Source organism: Ooceraea biroi, chromosome 9 (assembly GCF_003672135.1).
Source record: "Ooceraea biroi isolate clonal line C1 chromosome 9, Obir_v5.4, whole genome shotgun sequence".
Taxonomy (NCBI): Eukaryota; Metazoa; Arthropoda; class Insecta; order Hymenoptera; family Formicidae; genus Ooceraea; species Ooceraea biroi.
In genome coordinates this window covers 9,466,105-9,482,497 of record NC_039514.1, presented here as the reverse complement: position 1 = coordinate 9,482,497, position 16,393 = coordinate 9,466,105, and the positions used below count along the sequence as shown (strand labels likewise).

The 16,393-nt window shown below is 45.1% G+C and overlaps 1 protein-coding gene and 1 long non-coding RNA gene across 3 annotated transcripts; one reads left to right on the top strand and one right to left on the bottom strand.

Annotated features, from left to right (window-relative positions):
- Positions 1-809: 809 nt before the first annotated feature.
- Positions 810-3,688, top strand: LOC109611317. Its single transcript, XR_002193678.1, has 2 exons — positions 810-1,984; positions 2,201-3,688. It is a non-coding gene; the product is annotated as an uncharacterized LOC109611317 (long non-coding RNA).
- LOC105284666 (sortilin-related receptor) lies at positions 3,372-16,191 on the bottom strand. Of its 2 annotated transcripts, none has more exons than XM_020033387.2 (10): positions 15,876-16,191; positions 11,945-12,223; positions 11,683-11,844; positions 11,241-11,528; positions 10,840-11,108; positions 5,772-10,066; positions 5,341-5,597; positions 4,177-4,651; positions 3,882-4,088; positions 3,372-3,712 (listed from the first exon to the last, which is right to left on the bottom strand). In XM_020033387.2, the coding sequence occupies exons 1-10, from the start codon at positions 16,161-16,163 to the stop codon at positions 3,651-3,653; spliced, it is 6,582 nt and encodes a 2,193-aa protein (XP_019888946.1). In that variant the 5' UTR covers positions 16,164-16,191; the 3' UTR covers positions 3,372-3,650. The 2 variants fall into 2 exon arrangements, with proteins under 2 accessions (XP_019888946.1, XP_019888945.1); XM_020033386.2 differs by having other exon boundaries at positions 3,882-4,091; positions 15,876-16,189.
- Positions 16,192-16,393: the final 202 nt, after the last annotated feature.

Sequence of the window (16,393 nt, the reverse complement as noted above, 5' to 3'; positions counted from 1 at the left end):
TGGTCGTTTTTGGTCCAATGCTTGCTTCAACTTGTACAATTGGTGTCGATAACGATCAGCCGTGACAGTCTCATGCGGATTTAACAGCTCATAGTACACTATCCCACCAAATACAGAGCATTACTTTTCAACCGTGAATACTGCGTCTCGGAGTGGATGTTGATGGTTCGCCTGGATCCACCCATGATTTTCTGCGTTTCGGATTATCAAAATAGATGCACTTTTCATCCCCAGTAACGATCCGAGACAAAAGACTCTTCTTTTTTTGCCTGGCGATCAACGAAATGCAAATGTTCAACCGGTTCGCAATGGCACTTTCCGATAATTCATGTCGAACCCATTTCCCTTCTTTCTGAATTTTTCCCATTTCATGTAAATGTTTCGTAACTGTTGTACGATCAACATTTAATGCTCTGGCAAGTTCTGAAGTGGATTCTGTTGGATTTTCGTGCAATAATGCTTGCAAATCTGCATTTTCAAGCTTTCTTGGTTGTCCCGAGCGTTCTTTGTCCTTCACATCAGTATGACCACTTTTAAAGCGTCTAAACCAGTATTCACACGTCTTAATTGATGGGGCAGAATCACCATAAGTTTCCACAAGAATTCTATAACCGTCAGCCGCAGTTTTGTTTTGATTAAAAAACAAAAGCAACGCATGTCGAAAATGCTGTTTCGGAAGTTGCATTTTTACGATGATACAAACACGACTGTTATTGCATCTGTTGCTATAATGCTACTAAATGTCATGGATAATGTCAACACTGTAAGAAAGAACAGTTATCGGAAACAGCTATTGGAACAAACTGACACTACAGCCATCCGTTGCAAAACCCTCAAAACTAAATCACACTCCTAATACATAATGTAAAGTAATTACAAACTTGCAACTAATGTAACTATGAAACTTGCAGAAACCTGAAATATTAGAGAAAAGGAGAAGATATAAAATTACTCATTCTGTGCCTTAACTTTATTTATTTACACGTAAATATATTATGTATATATATAATATATTATATATATCACTGCCTCTTGTCGCTATACCCACGAGATTTACATGTAAATCAGCTATTATCTTCTATATAATCGTCGCTCTCTCGCTAATACAGATTTGAAAACATTCAAGTTCATCGTTATTTTCTCTTCTGACATGTAACAACACAGCGAAAAAGAAGGAAACAAGAATAACAAAACGGTTAACGTTGATGGGCCGAGCGCGTGACCGATTACCTGCAAATGAAGAATGTGCTTTTGTCTTTTTTACAATCGATTCAGTTCCCTGGCGAGGTGGCGATCTCCCGGTCGATAGCGACGCAACGAAGATCCAGCCTCGATAATACTGCTTAGACAATCGTCCTCTCGTCGATCCGCCATCGTTCAGTGCTTTCGCCACTTTCCTGCTTATTGTCAGATAATTTTGAATATTGAAAGAGAGCAAGTCACATGTGAAATTTTTATAAATGCTGAACAGCGACACGATCGCATAAATGCGAAAATTACAACCTTCCGATGTTGACGTCGCGAAACATAAATCATGCGAGTTCGCGATTCGATAATAATGGCACAGGGTGAAATGGAACTCCCGAGACGTCGTCGCTTCGTTGGCGGCTCTACGTCCGCTCGACTTTTGCATCGTGATTACTTTGTTTGATACCAATCCGGATAAAATTGACAGAGCTTGGTTTGAGAGCACTTTCTTTTAAGAAATAATAAAATTCTGCACATTTACTTTTTCGTTTGAAAAGAAAAATCAAAAAATGTAAAAAATAATATATTTTATGTAACAAATGTATCACGTGATTCAAACTTATATCTAGACTCGCATTATTCGTTAGACCCCGGGATAAAATAATAAAATTCGTTCTTATTCGTGTGTATATATGTGTATGTGTATTTAATTTAATGCACAGTAAAGTGTTCTCGATTCGATTTCTCCCTATTGCACGCGAGAGAACGGCTCGTATGTATGTGTATGTACACTAAGGTGCATTAATTCGCGTGGTAGCGAATATATATATTTATTAATATTAATATATATATTATATATATGTGTATATTATAATATTATATACATGTAATATATATGTATATATATATATAATATTATTATTATATATAGTAATATTAATAAATATTAATATAAATATTCGCTACCACGCGAATCAATGCACCTTAGTGTACGTGTGTATGTACATCTGAGGTCTAACACCATATGACAATTTAATTATTAACAATGTCTTTTACAAATGATCTAGCGATTGAGCAGTGAAATTTCAGATGCCTGAATTGTCGAAATTTAAAACATCACTATTTAAAATAATCTTAAAGTCACAAATGGTTGCCACTGGTCGTGCTCTTTGAGAGCACTGCCTTGCTGCCGACGTGTCTCGCAAAACCAAAATATTACACACTTTTACATATGAGAGATACAAAGAAACTGTAATGTCTAGCCTATCAGCACGAAACACACGATTATTTTTGTTGAATGTCATTCCGATAAATCCTAAAAGAGAGAAAAAAGAAAATTCATACTTAACGTTACATTCGAATTTTTTTACCTATCTTTCTACCTATCGGAATACCACGGTGTTCCTTATCGGTATCGCGGCACATTCTAAACGAAGGATGAGTTCATCACCTACTCGCGAGAGAACTATCGCTTGGAACTATCGCTCACGAGAACTTCTTTCAATGCCACATTGCGGACTCGACGACGAGAAACAGTCGTCACGAGCAAGTTTGTCTGAAATGCTGGCCAACGGATCCTTTGTCGAACAATTAAAATCTCGCTCAGGCACGTGGCTGCCGCTAATAACTTCCTGCGAAGTAAACGAGGACCGTATCGCAGGCCTCTCGAATGCGGATATTAGAGGAAAGCTGCTTGGAAGTTGCTTTGGTCATGCACTCGCTGGTAAATATAAACTTATGGCATCTGCTGTATACTTTTATGTGTACGTACGTGTATATGCGTGTGTATGTAGTAAATTCGTTGAAAGAACTCTTGATGGAAGGTGTTCGCCCGGCGTGTCTAAAAATTCGTTCTCGCCTCAAGTAGGAAAATCCATTAGGAAACACGAACTTTAAAACGGTGAAAGAAAAACTTTCTTCGCGTTACAAACCGTATAAATACGATTGTTAGAAATGCATCGGCGAACATGGCCTCTCGAAAAAGTCTCACGATTTTCGCCCGTAGAAAATATATACAAATCGTCTCTACGCTCGAATGGCGATATCTGCCGTAGCCTCGCTACTTCGATTCATCCTATTCAAACTCTAACTGTCCCGATTCGCGTACGCTTTCCGAGGAATTTTTAAAGTGCAACGGCTCCCCCGATCACACACGACAGTTAATCACATCGATCATATTTTTCTTTCGTGATGTACATGTATATCGTGTTTCTCTATAGTGTGTGACTGGCGCGAGAAGCTCTCGTGCAAGCACTCGGAGCAGCTTGTTCATCGATATGCGCTTTCCTGCTTAGCTACCACCGACGCTGCGCTAACAATGATTCAGTCTTAAGACGCTTTCACGAAAGCTTTTCTCCGCCATCGTAACATCTTCACTATATCCAGAATTAGCGTATTAATTATGTGTCTTGGCACACGTTTTCCTCCCTCGCGTGTGGATATCCGGTTCGCGTGAACGTTTCTCATGCGATTACTAGCGGCTCGTCGTCTGAAAAACCTCGAATCACAGGACTGTCCTCCTCCTCTGCAAGAAGGAAAGAAAATTAAAGTTTAAAATAATAAAATTATATAAATTAATTATACAAGAAAAATAATTATATTAAAAAAAGATTTGTTGTTAATTATTAAGCGTTATTATTAATCGATTACAATGCCTTATTATCTCATTTTCACATGCGAGACAATCCACTCACCTAAACCGTCCGTTGTGCCTGGGAAAGTAGCTTGTCCCCGTCTCGTATCGTAATGACTATTGGCAAATTGCGTAAAGCTATTAGACAGTCTCCTATGTCGAACGATGAAATATGCCAGAGCTGTACCGAGCGCGATGACGATCAAACAGATCGGTATCACGAGGGACAGTATGCTTGACGTGTTCATTATCACTGGCAACTGTGTTCCTGCTGAATACAGAATGTGATAAAATTATTTTTTAAAAATTATCAAAAATCGTATTTCGCAATTTCGGAAAGGAAAGAAAATATTTACCTGCGATCCGTGTGCTCCAAGTTTCGCTCAACGGGCTTTGATATCCCTCGTCTGTGACGAGACGAACGGCGAAGGTGTATATGGTGTCCGTTTTCACGTCCTTGTAAGTGTAAGGTGGTTTCGCGGCCCACAGGACTTTCGCAGTCGACTCGTTTATCGTCTTCGAGCCTTCGGTGACCAAAATTTCATAGTGCAGATTGCCATTCTTCACGCTCTCCGGCAGATCTTGATTCTGCCAGAAGATGTAGTACCCTATGTTATCATACAAGACGGCCAACTGATGGGGCGGTTTGATAGCCGGCGCTTCGTAGATAAACGGTTGCGTTGGTATCGCATTTTCGACATCGGTAGCTATCGTAATACTATACTTCCCGCCGTATTTGATGGAGTGGAATGTGTGCTTCATGATAGTATCATTGGTCGGCGTCAGTGTCACGACAATCTCTTTGTTGAGCACCATTTCCGTAACGGTAATCTGCAATAAGTAGATACCAGTTAAAGATGAATGGAACAAAAGCAAATCGAGATAAAAATACGTCGTTAAGAAAACATCCTCGGCAATGTTCGTGAAATCCGTGATTTTTTCCCTGTTTCTTGTAACATCATCTTCTCGGTAAAACATTTCGCAAGGGAAAATCACCGGAACATTTCACAAAATGCAAATGAAAAAAAAGAACAAAGAACTCGATTTGAATTTAATGCCAATGTGATGAAACGTTTGTTAGTCTTTTCACACTTGTTGTAATACATAACGCATTTTTGCATTAATCAGTCGCGAGTAATAAATCATTCATCCAACATGATCCTGAATGAAAACTTTGCATGTATAGATAGTTTTGTGGCTATTAATAAATATTTAATAACGGTATTGTATTTTTGCGGGAATAATTATTCTTTCACATTCATCTAACGCTGCGAGGAAAACCAGCACCATTTCAATTGCTAATTACGAAAGATTTTGTATATAAACGAGCAAATTCGCAAAAGGAAATCAGGAACTCTCAGGAAAATTAGCAATTCAATATCTTTGAGACAGATTTATCGCTTCATCAATCAAGCTTATCATTCCTTCGAGGCACACTTCGTTCCATAATAATCATGAAATTTGATCACATTGTATTTATTTAATGAGGTAGCTAATTAAATAGACAGACATTGACTCACCGTGTAACTAATCGGTTCATCGATCGTTGGGCAACTCGCGCTCCACGAGACGATGATCTTGTCGTCCTTCTCCGGCGGCGCTGTTACGCGCAATCTCTTCGGAGGCGCACGCTTGTTGAAGTGTGTCGTGACCGTGGTTGGTTGACTCAACGGTCCCGTACCGTAATCGCCGATAACACCAACGGCGAAGACGTACGACTCGCATGCCTCCAGATCCTTGATCGTAGCTGTGAGATTGGTGGTCACCATCTTGTGAGCTGCAAAACGAAAATATTTCATAACATGTGCTTCACAGTGATGAAAAAAATGAGTCAGCAACGATAAAATAATTATCCCATATCGGACATGAAAACAATCGTTTGAACAAAACGTACTATCGCGAATGCGAAAGCTCTACTTGCGTAAAGAGAATTCTGTAAAGTCCTCTTCACCTTTAAAGAACTCCGGCATGTTGGTGGCATAATAAATAGCGTACTGCCATTTGATCTTCCTGGTGCTCTTGGGCGGATCCCAAGTGAGTTTGACGGTCGTCCTCTGCAATTTACCCAGCTGTGCGTCCAGCTTCATAATCGTTGGCAACGCGGTGCCGTTTGTCGTGGCCGTTATCATGACGACCTTGCCGACGTACGTCTTCTTCATCGCGCCAACCTCGAATGTGTACTTGGTGCCCGGCGACAGGTTCTTCACCTCCATCTGATTCTCCAAGGTCGAGATGGTCTGCATAGTGGGATAGGCTGGCGGTGCCCGCGGCGTGATGTGATACCCGTCCACGTCCTTCATCTTCTTCCACGCCAAGGTGACAGAATGATTGCTGGTCGCGACTACTCGTAGATCTTCGATGTCGTCGATGTTGGCCGAGCCGTCGAACATCAACGTAGCGACCTTGGATGAGGCCGATTGGTACTGCCGGTTCCTCGCGACGACCCAGAAGGAGTAATTCTTGCCCGCCTCAAATGGCATGTCAATTATCGCCGAGGTCTTCTGCCGCGTAAACTCTAATGGCGGTATGGGCGGCGTAATATAGCCTATGTAGTCAAGGATGAGGCCATTCGGATGAACGGGTGGACGCCAGGACACTTCTACGCGGGTACCGTTCTTCTGCGTGACCGTGACGTTCCAGGGATCGGATGGAACACCTTCGCCGGTCATCACAACTAGGTACTTGGCTGGCGGGAACACGGTAGGCTGTCCCTTCAGCTTCACGTACACCGTCAGGTTGTACCGTGTGTACGGTTCGAGATTATTGAACTGATACTCGGTGTCCTCGATCCATTCGCTGGCGTTGGTCCACTTGGCGCCAGGTATCGTACGCGCAATGGAGGGTAGGAACTCGAAGGTCACGTTGGACGGTATCGGCATCCACCAGAAGAGGAATAGACTGCTGTCGTTAATGGAGCGCTCGTCTACTCCCATTACCAGTACTTGGTACACGCGCGTGTTGTTCTTTTCGCAGTTGAGTTCGTCGAATCCGTCGAAGCAGTCTCTATTGCCGTCGCAGTAGGAGGCGAGCGGGAAGCAGCGCGTCTCGTCGCACGGGAACATGCCAGCGTAGCAGGATGGAGTGGCGGCTGGACTGACTTCATGTTCCGTGTGGCAGCCGAGCTCGTCGCTGCCGTCTGGACACTCCTCGATACCGTTGCAAATGTTCAATAGCGGCACGCACGAGCCGTCCTGTCGGCACATGAACTGATCGTTCTCGCGGCACGGCGTGTGTATCTTATCGCAGTGCTGCAGCTCATCCTCGCCGGTCGGACAGTCGTTGGAGCCGTCGCACACCCACGCATTCTCGATACAATCACCGTTGTAACATTGGAACTGGTGCTCGCGACAAAGTCGCGGTTGTTCAGTCGTGTGGCCCGGTGACGTTGGTTCCAGAGTGACATCTGCGCCAGTGCCACAGCCGATCTCGTCAGAATCGTCACCGCAGTCGTCCACGCTGTCGCACTTCCACCAGTACGGCACACACTTCTTGTTGTTGCACATGAACATCCAATCGTTGCACGAGTTGGTCGGCAGAAGTGGAGAATACGGCGGCGGCTGCGGTACTATGGTAGTGTTGCAATTCAACTCGTCAGAACCGTCGGCGCAGTCCCTGTCACCATCGCATGCCCAGGATTTGTATATGCATCGGTGCCCGGTTTCCTTCTGCTCCCCCGTGTTGTTGCACGTGAACTGCCAAGGCTCGCACACCATGCTGTTGCACTCGGACTCGTCCGCTCCGTCTTCGCAATCCGGCTCGCTGTCGCATTTCCACGCGGCTGGTATGCACGAGTTGTCGGCCTTGCAGAGGACCTCGTCGGAACGGCACGTGCTTGGCTGGACGTTCCTGGTGCAGTTACGTTCGTCCGAGCCGTCCCGGCAGTCGTCCTCACCATCGCACCGCCAGCGATGCGAGATGCAGCGTCCGTTGTCGCACTTGAATTGCGTCTCCGTGCAGTTGGTGTACGTACAATTCATCTCGTCCTTGCCGTCTTTGCAGTCGCGGTCCAAGTCGCATACCCAGTACTTGGGTATGCACTTGTTACCGTCGCACTCGAAGTTGTTCGGGCTGCAGGTGGCGCGGTTGCAGTTGGCCTCGTCGGAGCTATCGCCGCAGTCGTTGTCACCGTCGCATTTCCAGAATTCCGGTATGCAGACGCCGTTGTTGCAGGCAAACTGGTTGGACGAGCAAGTGCTGGCGATGCGCGGGCACGTCGAATTAGGGTATGGCGTGATGCCACCCGGGCACATGCACTTACCGTCCGTCATCACCATTCCATCCGGACAGAGGCACACGTGGCTGTTGTTTGGTGCGCCCAGGCAAATGTGCGAGCACGTATGATTTGCGCACGCGTTAGTACCGACCTGCATGCTGTGTGCATAGATCTTAAGATCCATCAGCCCGGCGATTTGAAAGCCGACTATCGTGGTTATGCCGACCCCGTGGTCCTTATTGGCAACGAATATCATGGACTGTTTCCAGTCGTCCCAGTACAAGTTGTCCTTAAACACAGCGACCGCGAACGGATGCGAGACGCGCACGTCGTTCGCGATGATCTTCTTGAATCGCTTGCCCTCGAAATCGGACGAGGCGATGTAATCCGCCCGCGCGTCCACCCAGTAAATGCGCTCGGCGATGTGGTCGATAGTTATTCCGTTCGGCCACTCGACGGTGGGCTTGATAAACAGGCGTTTCACGTTCGTGCCATCTAAGTCGGCGCGCGATATCGATGCATTACCCGGAGCCCAATCAGTCCAGAACATGTAGCCGTTCATGGGATGGACCGCGATGCCTCGCGGCTTCTGCAAATTGTTCGGTCCCAAAATCGTCCTGCGCATTCTGCCCATACTGGACACATCCGTGCGGATGATCTGTATCCTCATTTTTACGCCGTCCACGAAGTAGAGCACCTTCGACACCCAATCGAAAGCCATACCCTCGATGGAGCTCAGGTCAGTCTCGACAAGGATCTCGGGCGAGCTAGTTCCGTCCTGCAGGCACTGCCTGCCGATCGTGTCATTGACGATGTCTGCCCAGTACAGACAATTGTTCGCCATGTCAAATTCAATCGCGATGACATTCTTCAGATCATGCACCGGCAGCATCTCCATCTTCTCCTCCACCAGGTCGAATCGCGTAATGTGCTCGCGCTGGGCGACCAATAGAAACTCCGGTCTCTCGTTCATCGGGCACGGGATCTTGTCGGGCTCGAAGTTCCTCGCCAGACCACCGGTACACTCGTCATCAGATATCTTCACGTAACCCTTGGTGCGATTGTAGAACTCGCCGGCGGGGCACGTGCTTGGTACCGCGTAAGGATCGTAATCGGCAACGGATTTGTTGCGAATGCAATGGTACGGATTACCAACGCGCATGAAGCCGTAATCGCACTGGTAATCGTTCGCGTCACAAGGACATATCTCCAGCTTCATCGGCCGATCGTAATCGATACCCTGGTAGCAGTTGGTGCGCGCTGCACGTCTCTGGTACGTCTCCCTGCGGCCCAGCACGCAGGACATGACCGGCTGCTCAGTACTGGTCGGCGACCAGAACTTGTAGTCATCCTTGGTGCATTCCCTCTCGAACACATTTCGCAGATTGACCTTAATAATGAGCCATTGGTGCTGCCCGCTGTCCGAGCCGAACATGGTGAACACTGTTGTATTTTCACCAGGCTCCGTCATAAGACCGTAAACTCGCAGCATTTTCTCGTTGAACTCGTACGTTTGCCACGTTTCGCCCTCGTCGGTCGAATACGAGATGTCCCGAGTCTCGCCACGGGACTTGAAATACTTGACCGCTACCAGCAGACCACCGTGATCACCCATATTGAAGAAATAGTAGTCCTTCAGCACTTGCTTCCACGTGAGACCGGCGTCCCGCGACACGTAAAGCGCCGGATGGCCCTTCAAACTCGTCCCGATCACGCCGGTGGCCATTATTATACCGGGTGCCGACTTGGAGCTCATGATCGTGACGGATCTCGTTACCGGATATAGCTGACTGAATCGCTGACTCAGATGCAGCGAGCAGTCCTTCCCGCAATGAATGTAGAAACCTTCATGATTAGCAGTGGGCGCCTTGATGCTGTTCCAGGTGACGCCGTGATCGAAAGTGATGAGAGACTCCAGGTGCTCCGGTCCGATCGTGCCCGATTTCGATGTACTCTTTACTCGCGATGCTATGTAGATGCCTCGAAGACCCTCGACTTTGTACAGATCCGTGAATGCCTCGTCTGCCACATCGCTGCACATGATAAATACGTATGAATACACGAGTACCAGAAAAACCATTTAATGGAAAAATTTAAAAGAATTATATATATAAAATATAAAAATATATAAAAATTATAATAAGATTTCAGGTTATACATCCATCTATTATACAGGGTGTTTCCTAAGTAAGTAGACAAACTTAAGGAGCATATTATTCCTTGGCTTATTTTAAGAAGAAAAGGTCATATAAACATATGTCCTAAACTGCTTTGTTTTCCAAAAAAAGTACATCACTGTTTTCGTTCACTTTTCGGATAACGTGCTTTTGCAGACGAGTCAACAGCGGTGGGGATGGAGTGGGGATGGTCTCGCGGCGCCGCAAGTGAACACTCGTTTCAGACACTCCAGGTATTTTTGAGCGTGTACGTCAATCAATGGAAAGGAGAGTCGAGGCGTGTATCATGGCTGCAGGTGGACATTTTCAGCAGTTACTGTGATGTTATTATTTTTCTTTTTAGTTACTATTTTCTTTTTCGTTATAATTTTTCTTTTTGGTTACTATTGTTTTTCATTTGTTTCATTTGCAATAACACAAACTGTTCTATAATAAACGAAAAGTGAACGAAAACAGTGATGTACTTTTTTTTCGAAAACAAAGCAGTTTAGGACATATGTTTATATGACCTTTTCTTCTTAAAATAAGCCAAGGAATATCCTCTTTAAGTTTGTCTACTTACTTAGGAAACACCCGGTATAGATCATAATAAATCCGTGTAGATTAATCTATTAAATTTTATCACTCACTTCAGCCACGTGTCTTTCCAGGTGCTGTTGGGGAAGAACGTGAGTATGCTTTCTAACGATAACGTGAAAATAGCTTTCTCGTGATCTATCACTTCTGATACGTAAAGATTGACCATAGTCTCGCTATGCGACACCGCGATAAACACTCGATTAGACGATACATCCACAACATGATAATCCCTGCAGTCCAGCTCCGTATTAAAGTGCGCCACGACAAACGACTGATTCTTATAGGAGACGTGAAGATCCAGATGCTCGGATGTACCGTTCTGTTGAACAGGAAATAAGAAACAAATATAAAACGAATAATATAATATATAAATACGAGCATATAGAAAAATGAATAATAAAAAATAATTAAATCCCGCTGACAAATCTCGCGTGCAGTATTCTGATCTTACCTTTGAATTTTTCATAGTGGCGAACATGTAATCACCCCTGATCTGGAAATCTTCGACGTTTTCGATAACAGTAGTAAACTCCTTTCGTATGGACCATCTTGTACGTAACGAATTATTCGCTCGCTGAAACCAAGGCCAATTTCGCAAATCCAACCTCAACACTGTGTTTCCCACGCCGTCTGACTCGGTGCGTTCCACATACAAGACACGCTGGGGGGACCAAAAGAACGCTTTCACGTATTGATGAATCGGCACCCATAATTTTCCGTGATCAATCGACATCCATAACTAAAATTTGAATAATTTGAGGTGAGATCTTCTTAGCGAACCTTTTATGATAAAATTTAATAACGAGAAACTCGCAACTAAATTACTACGGAAAAACAACCGAATTACGTAACAACGCAGACAACTTAATGAATTTAAATTATTTAAATGCCACCTTTCGCATCTGATCGACTTTGTCCAGCGCGATGAGCACTCGTGGATCTAGCTCATAAAATGAGACCTCACTTGGATGGAACGGTAACAAAATTCTTTGGATGGTTTTGCCATTATTCATCGTTGTGAAGATCACGTTGTTCAAGCTGTCCATAAAAACGCACTACAAAGAGAAGAGACTTGAAAACAAATCCCCTCGATTGAATATAAATCAAAGAGAATAAGAAATAACTTATAAACTTTGTACGCAAAATTACACTTACGTGCTGTGAGTATTTCGGATGATTGGTGAATTTGTCCACGACTGCATACTCGAGATTGGACATGTAGGGCAAGATCTTGAATAGTTCAGTTTTATTTTCGAACGTATCACCATAATCGTAACTTATATACACCGCACTAGGATGGGTCGGGGAAGAAAATCTACCTCCCTGGAAGCGCACCACTGGCGAACTGTCCCTCGCCAGGCATATTATCACGTTGGAGCCCTCCCCGACCCAGTGCACCATTAATTGTTGATGCGAATCATTCAGAGCGTTGACCTGCAATAACAAAAAGCCAAGTTGTACACGATTTGCGTCTAAATCATAAATTCATACAAATATAATTTTATATAGAAATTTATTTATTCGGCCACAAACTGGTTATACAGTGATGACAAATCACGCAACGTTTCGACCCAACTATTTCGGTCCTTCTCAAGCGTGAAAAACCCATTTGCGTTTCATCTGCTGTGGTGTGTGACACGTTCTCTTGTTAATCTGAGTGTCTTTTAAAGTTGTTTTCTGCCAAAAGCGACTTTTATGTAAAACTAAAGTTTGGGGTTTTTTCACGCTTGAGAAGGACCGAAATAGTTGGGTCGAAACGTTGCGTGATTTGTCATCACTGTATAACCAGTTTGTGGTCAAATAAATAAATTTCTATATATATATTGATTCACTGGTGATAAGAAGGAGTATTATTTGAAATATAATTTTACGTAAACTTCGACGGGCACAACGAGGTAGGTTCCTGCATGATGTTGCGCGGGGGATTCTCATGTTACCATGAGAAATAAAGATCAACGATAAGAGATAACAGATAACGTAATCACAAGAAGGAAAAGAATTAGTCGTGGAACGATTAGCGCGTTGGAAAAAAACCAGCACGTTTACGCGAGTGTGGAGTGTGGTTGCGAATAAGGAACAGAAGCACAATAAACGCGGCTACAATGATGCATGAGCCTGTTATGCGCCCGACGTGTTCATTGGAAGTAATTTTAGCTGGAAGCGATCATAATAGGAGAGGCATAATCATCATGATATGGATATGATTCATGAAAAATCCTCCTATCGCGACCAGTTTGTCCTTTCAGCAGCGGGCGTCGTGTTACTCTGGTCAACGTTCAATGCCGCGCGAAATATATATGTATATACATAGAGGAAAGTCCCCGATTATGAGATACCATGTCGATTTTGCCGAATGTAAGGAAATCTATAGGCAGAATTTAAAAATGTAATACGTTTTCTTGAAGAGAATTTAATAAGCTTTAGGTTGGTCAAATGAAAAATCTAATTTAAATATTATTTTTTCTGGAAATTAAAAAAATTTGAAAAAAGAGCTTTACGCAAGATCGCGAAAGTGTGCTCCTAATATAAGATACCTTGAGAAATCGGTGTTAAAAGTGCAAAATACATCAGTATTGCAAGTAAAAAACTTTATTAGATATTTTTATAAAAATACTGCTGCCACAGCCTTCGCCAAATCTTCACGATTCCACTGTCAACGCTTCCTCGTTTCTCTAATCTCCATAGTCAGATTCTATAAAAATTAAATACACAAAAATTCGTAATATAAATTCGTATTAACTTTTCTTTAACCTTAACGTAGTATTTTCTTTCTTTTTATTACACTACATAATCCTCATATTCGAGCAATAATTATCTCATATTAAGAGTACCCTGAATATCTCATTATACGAGCCACGCGCCTAGCGGTTCCGCGATCATGAAATCTAACCTCTACAATTAAGCAATTCAACAAATCGCGTATTTTCCTGTTACTACGATTCTACTCTATCATTGCATACTGAATTTATTGCCAACCATTTCTTTATTATGTAATAAACAAGGTTTAAAGACTTACCTTAAGTTCCTTTGACATGTTCACAATTTCACAAACCTTTTCTTGCAAAAGCTAAACGCAATAACGAACAATGAATTTTTCACTAAATATATTTTACACCAAGAGTAATAAGTTTATGGTGGAATTAACAGATGGTACTCACTAGTTTAGCAGAAATTCCAGTATCTCATATTAGGAGCATATCTCATAATAGGGGATTCTCCTCTCTCTCTCTCTCTTTATATATATATATATATATATATATAGTTTTTACTATTTTTAACAATATGAGTTGCAACTCGTATTATATATATATCCGTTTTTAAAAGCACTACACAAGCGGGACGAGTATATGTTACCCAATATATATATATATATATATATATTGCGTGAGCGTGTATGTATTGGGTTGTAATATATATTCGTCCCGTTTTGTTTTACTATTTTTAAAAATACGAGTTGCAACTCGTATTATATATATCCGTTTTATATATATATATATATATATATATATATATATATATATTGGGTAACATATACTCGTCCCGCTTGTGTAGTGCTTTTAAATATATATATATATATATATATATATACGGATATATATAATACGAGTTGCAACTCGTATTGTTAAAAATAGTAAAACAAAACGGGACGAATATATATTACAACCCAATACATACACGCTCACGCAATATGCACATGTAAAGCATGTTTGGTACTAGGAGGCGATCACGTCGGCTAATCAGCTTCAAAAAATCTTTACGCGAAGATGAGAACAGATCGCAGGCAACCCTGGGAGCAACGGAGTTAAAGGTCGATCAATCGTCCCGGCTAGAAGTGAAAGTGAGCTCTCCGGTGTTTTTCTTTTTTTTGCGGAGGAAATAATTATGCAAGACGGCACGAAATCGAGTCCGAGCGCGCGGTTCGGATGGCCTTGAAAAGCAAGACCTGATAAAGCCGTCCGTCACGTGACCTGGCAAACAGGATAGGTTCAAATTAACACAGATGTGATATCGATGCGACGGTGTAGTAATGACGTTGTACTAACGCGCTGCGAAATAACATGATTCACGAACGATAAAAACGTGAAACGGAAACGAAAGAGACGGGGGTGAGATACCAAAGAGGCAGACAGAGAGAGAGAGATAACAATATAAATGGTAGCTGACTAAGTTTGTGACTTTAGGTAGCCGTTATCTCTTCAAGTGACAAACTGCGCTTCCTTTGTTATCGCGCAGACATAAGTGGCACAAGTGCATGCACGTATCCGTCACGCACGTCGCACGCACGCGTACCGACCCGCATGAGCGCATGATTGAGCGCGCGCGTGCACGGTGCGCCCTGACGTGACGCAAGGGAGAGACGTACGCCGAAGAACGCCGCTTGCTGCGCACGCTGCACGCAACGTCGTTCTCGCAAAAACGCCGGGCGCGCTGCCGGAAGTACGGCGGCACCCCCGCGAGGGGCGGCGGAACTCTCGGAATTGGCAGAGCTCGCTGGAAAAGCCGCGAGGGAAACTCGCGGGAGAGATTTCCTGTTTACCAAGCTGGCGATCGATCCCTCGATCGCCGCCGCTGGTGGAGCCTCGAACGCTCTTCTCGAAAGAAATACGCCGACGACGAGCGGGCCGGGGAGGACGGGGGAGAGGGGGGAGAGCGAAGAGATGCGGGAGGGCGGTTACTGACCGGCCTGCGTGTCAACACGCGCGGACGCGGGGCCGCGGGGCGACGCTCCGTTTCGCCGGGATTGATTGAATTCACTCCGGAAGAGGGATAATACCCGGGGGGGGGGGGGAGGCAGGCAAGGCGGGCGATTACGCTCCCGCGCGCACAAAGGCCGCCGTTGTCGCTGCGCTCCCGATGTCCTCGCCGAGAATTCCGCGGGACCGTGCGTCGCGGCGCGGCCGGCAGAGGGCGGAGGGTTTTCCGTCCGTTACGGGGCGAACGACGCAGAAACGGAAACCGTGTCCCGCCGCGGAACCGAGACCCGTCGAGCAGCAACGGAAGAGGAAGAACGCCGAGACGCCGCTGTCCGCGGCGCGAAAGCGCGGCGAGCGGAGTTCGCGGCTCGAACCGCGACGCGTCGACGTACCTTCGTCGTGATGTTCGGGTTGTTGTTCGGGTGCGGATGCGGGTCCGGCGGTACGTCCCTGCGGACGCGCTCGAATGACGTTTCCCCGTCGCCGCGATTCGGCGCGCCGGCCGCCGCATCCCGCCTGCCGACGACGAGCGGCTTCCCGTGCCGCGACCCGCTCTCCTCCGCGACGTGCAGTCGCTTCGCGCCGTCACCGTATCTCACGCCGTAATTGCACTCGGTCGGGAGAACCAGATGGAGCGTCAACGCGAGGTAGCAGAGGGCCGACGTCGCGCGACCGGCCATCTTGCTGAGACTGCCTTTCCCACTCGCGGGAGCGGCGTATTATACCGATCACGCGCGGGTCGCGACGGCGCTGCTACTCGCGATCAACAACGGGCGAGCGCGCGCGACGAATTCGCGAATGCGCGCGATGACGGACCCGCAGTCGCGTTGCGGGTGCCGCCTGCGGTTGTTCGCGATTCGTCCCATCCGGTTCCGTTCGAGGACGCACTCGCCGTGCCGTTCGCCTAACC

Excerpts from the sequence above, each read along its gene's own strand:
- LOC105284666 (XM_020033386.2), bottom strand. The coding sequence starts at position 16,163 with ATGGCCGGTCGCGCGACGTCGGCCCTCTGCTACCTCGCGTTGACGCTC. Across the intron at positions 11,845-11,944 it reads ATCCGAAATACTCACAGCAC|TGCGTTTTTATGGACAGCTT; the intron begins GTAAGTGTAATT and ends TTCTCTTTGTAG. Across the intron at positions 4,092-4,176 it reads TTGGAGCACACGGATCGCAG|CAGGAACACAGTTGCCAGTG; the intron begins GTAAATATTTTC and ends TTCTGTATTCAG.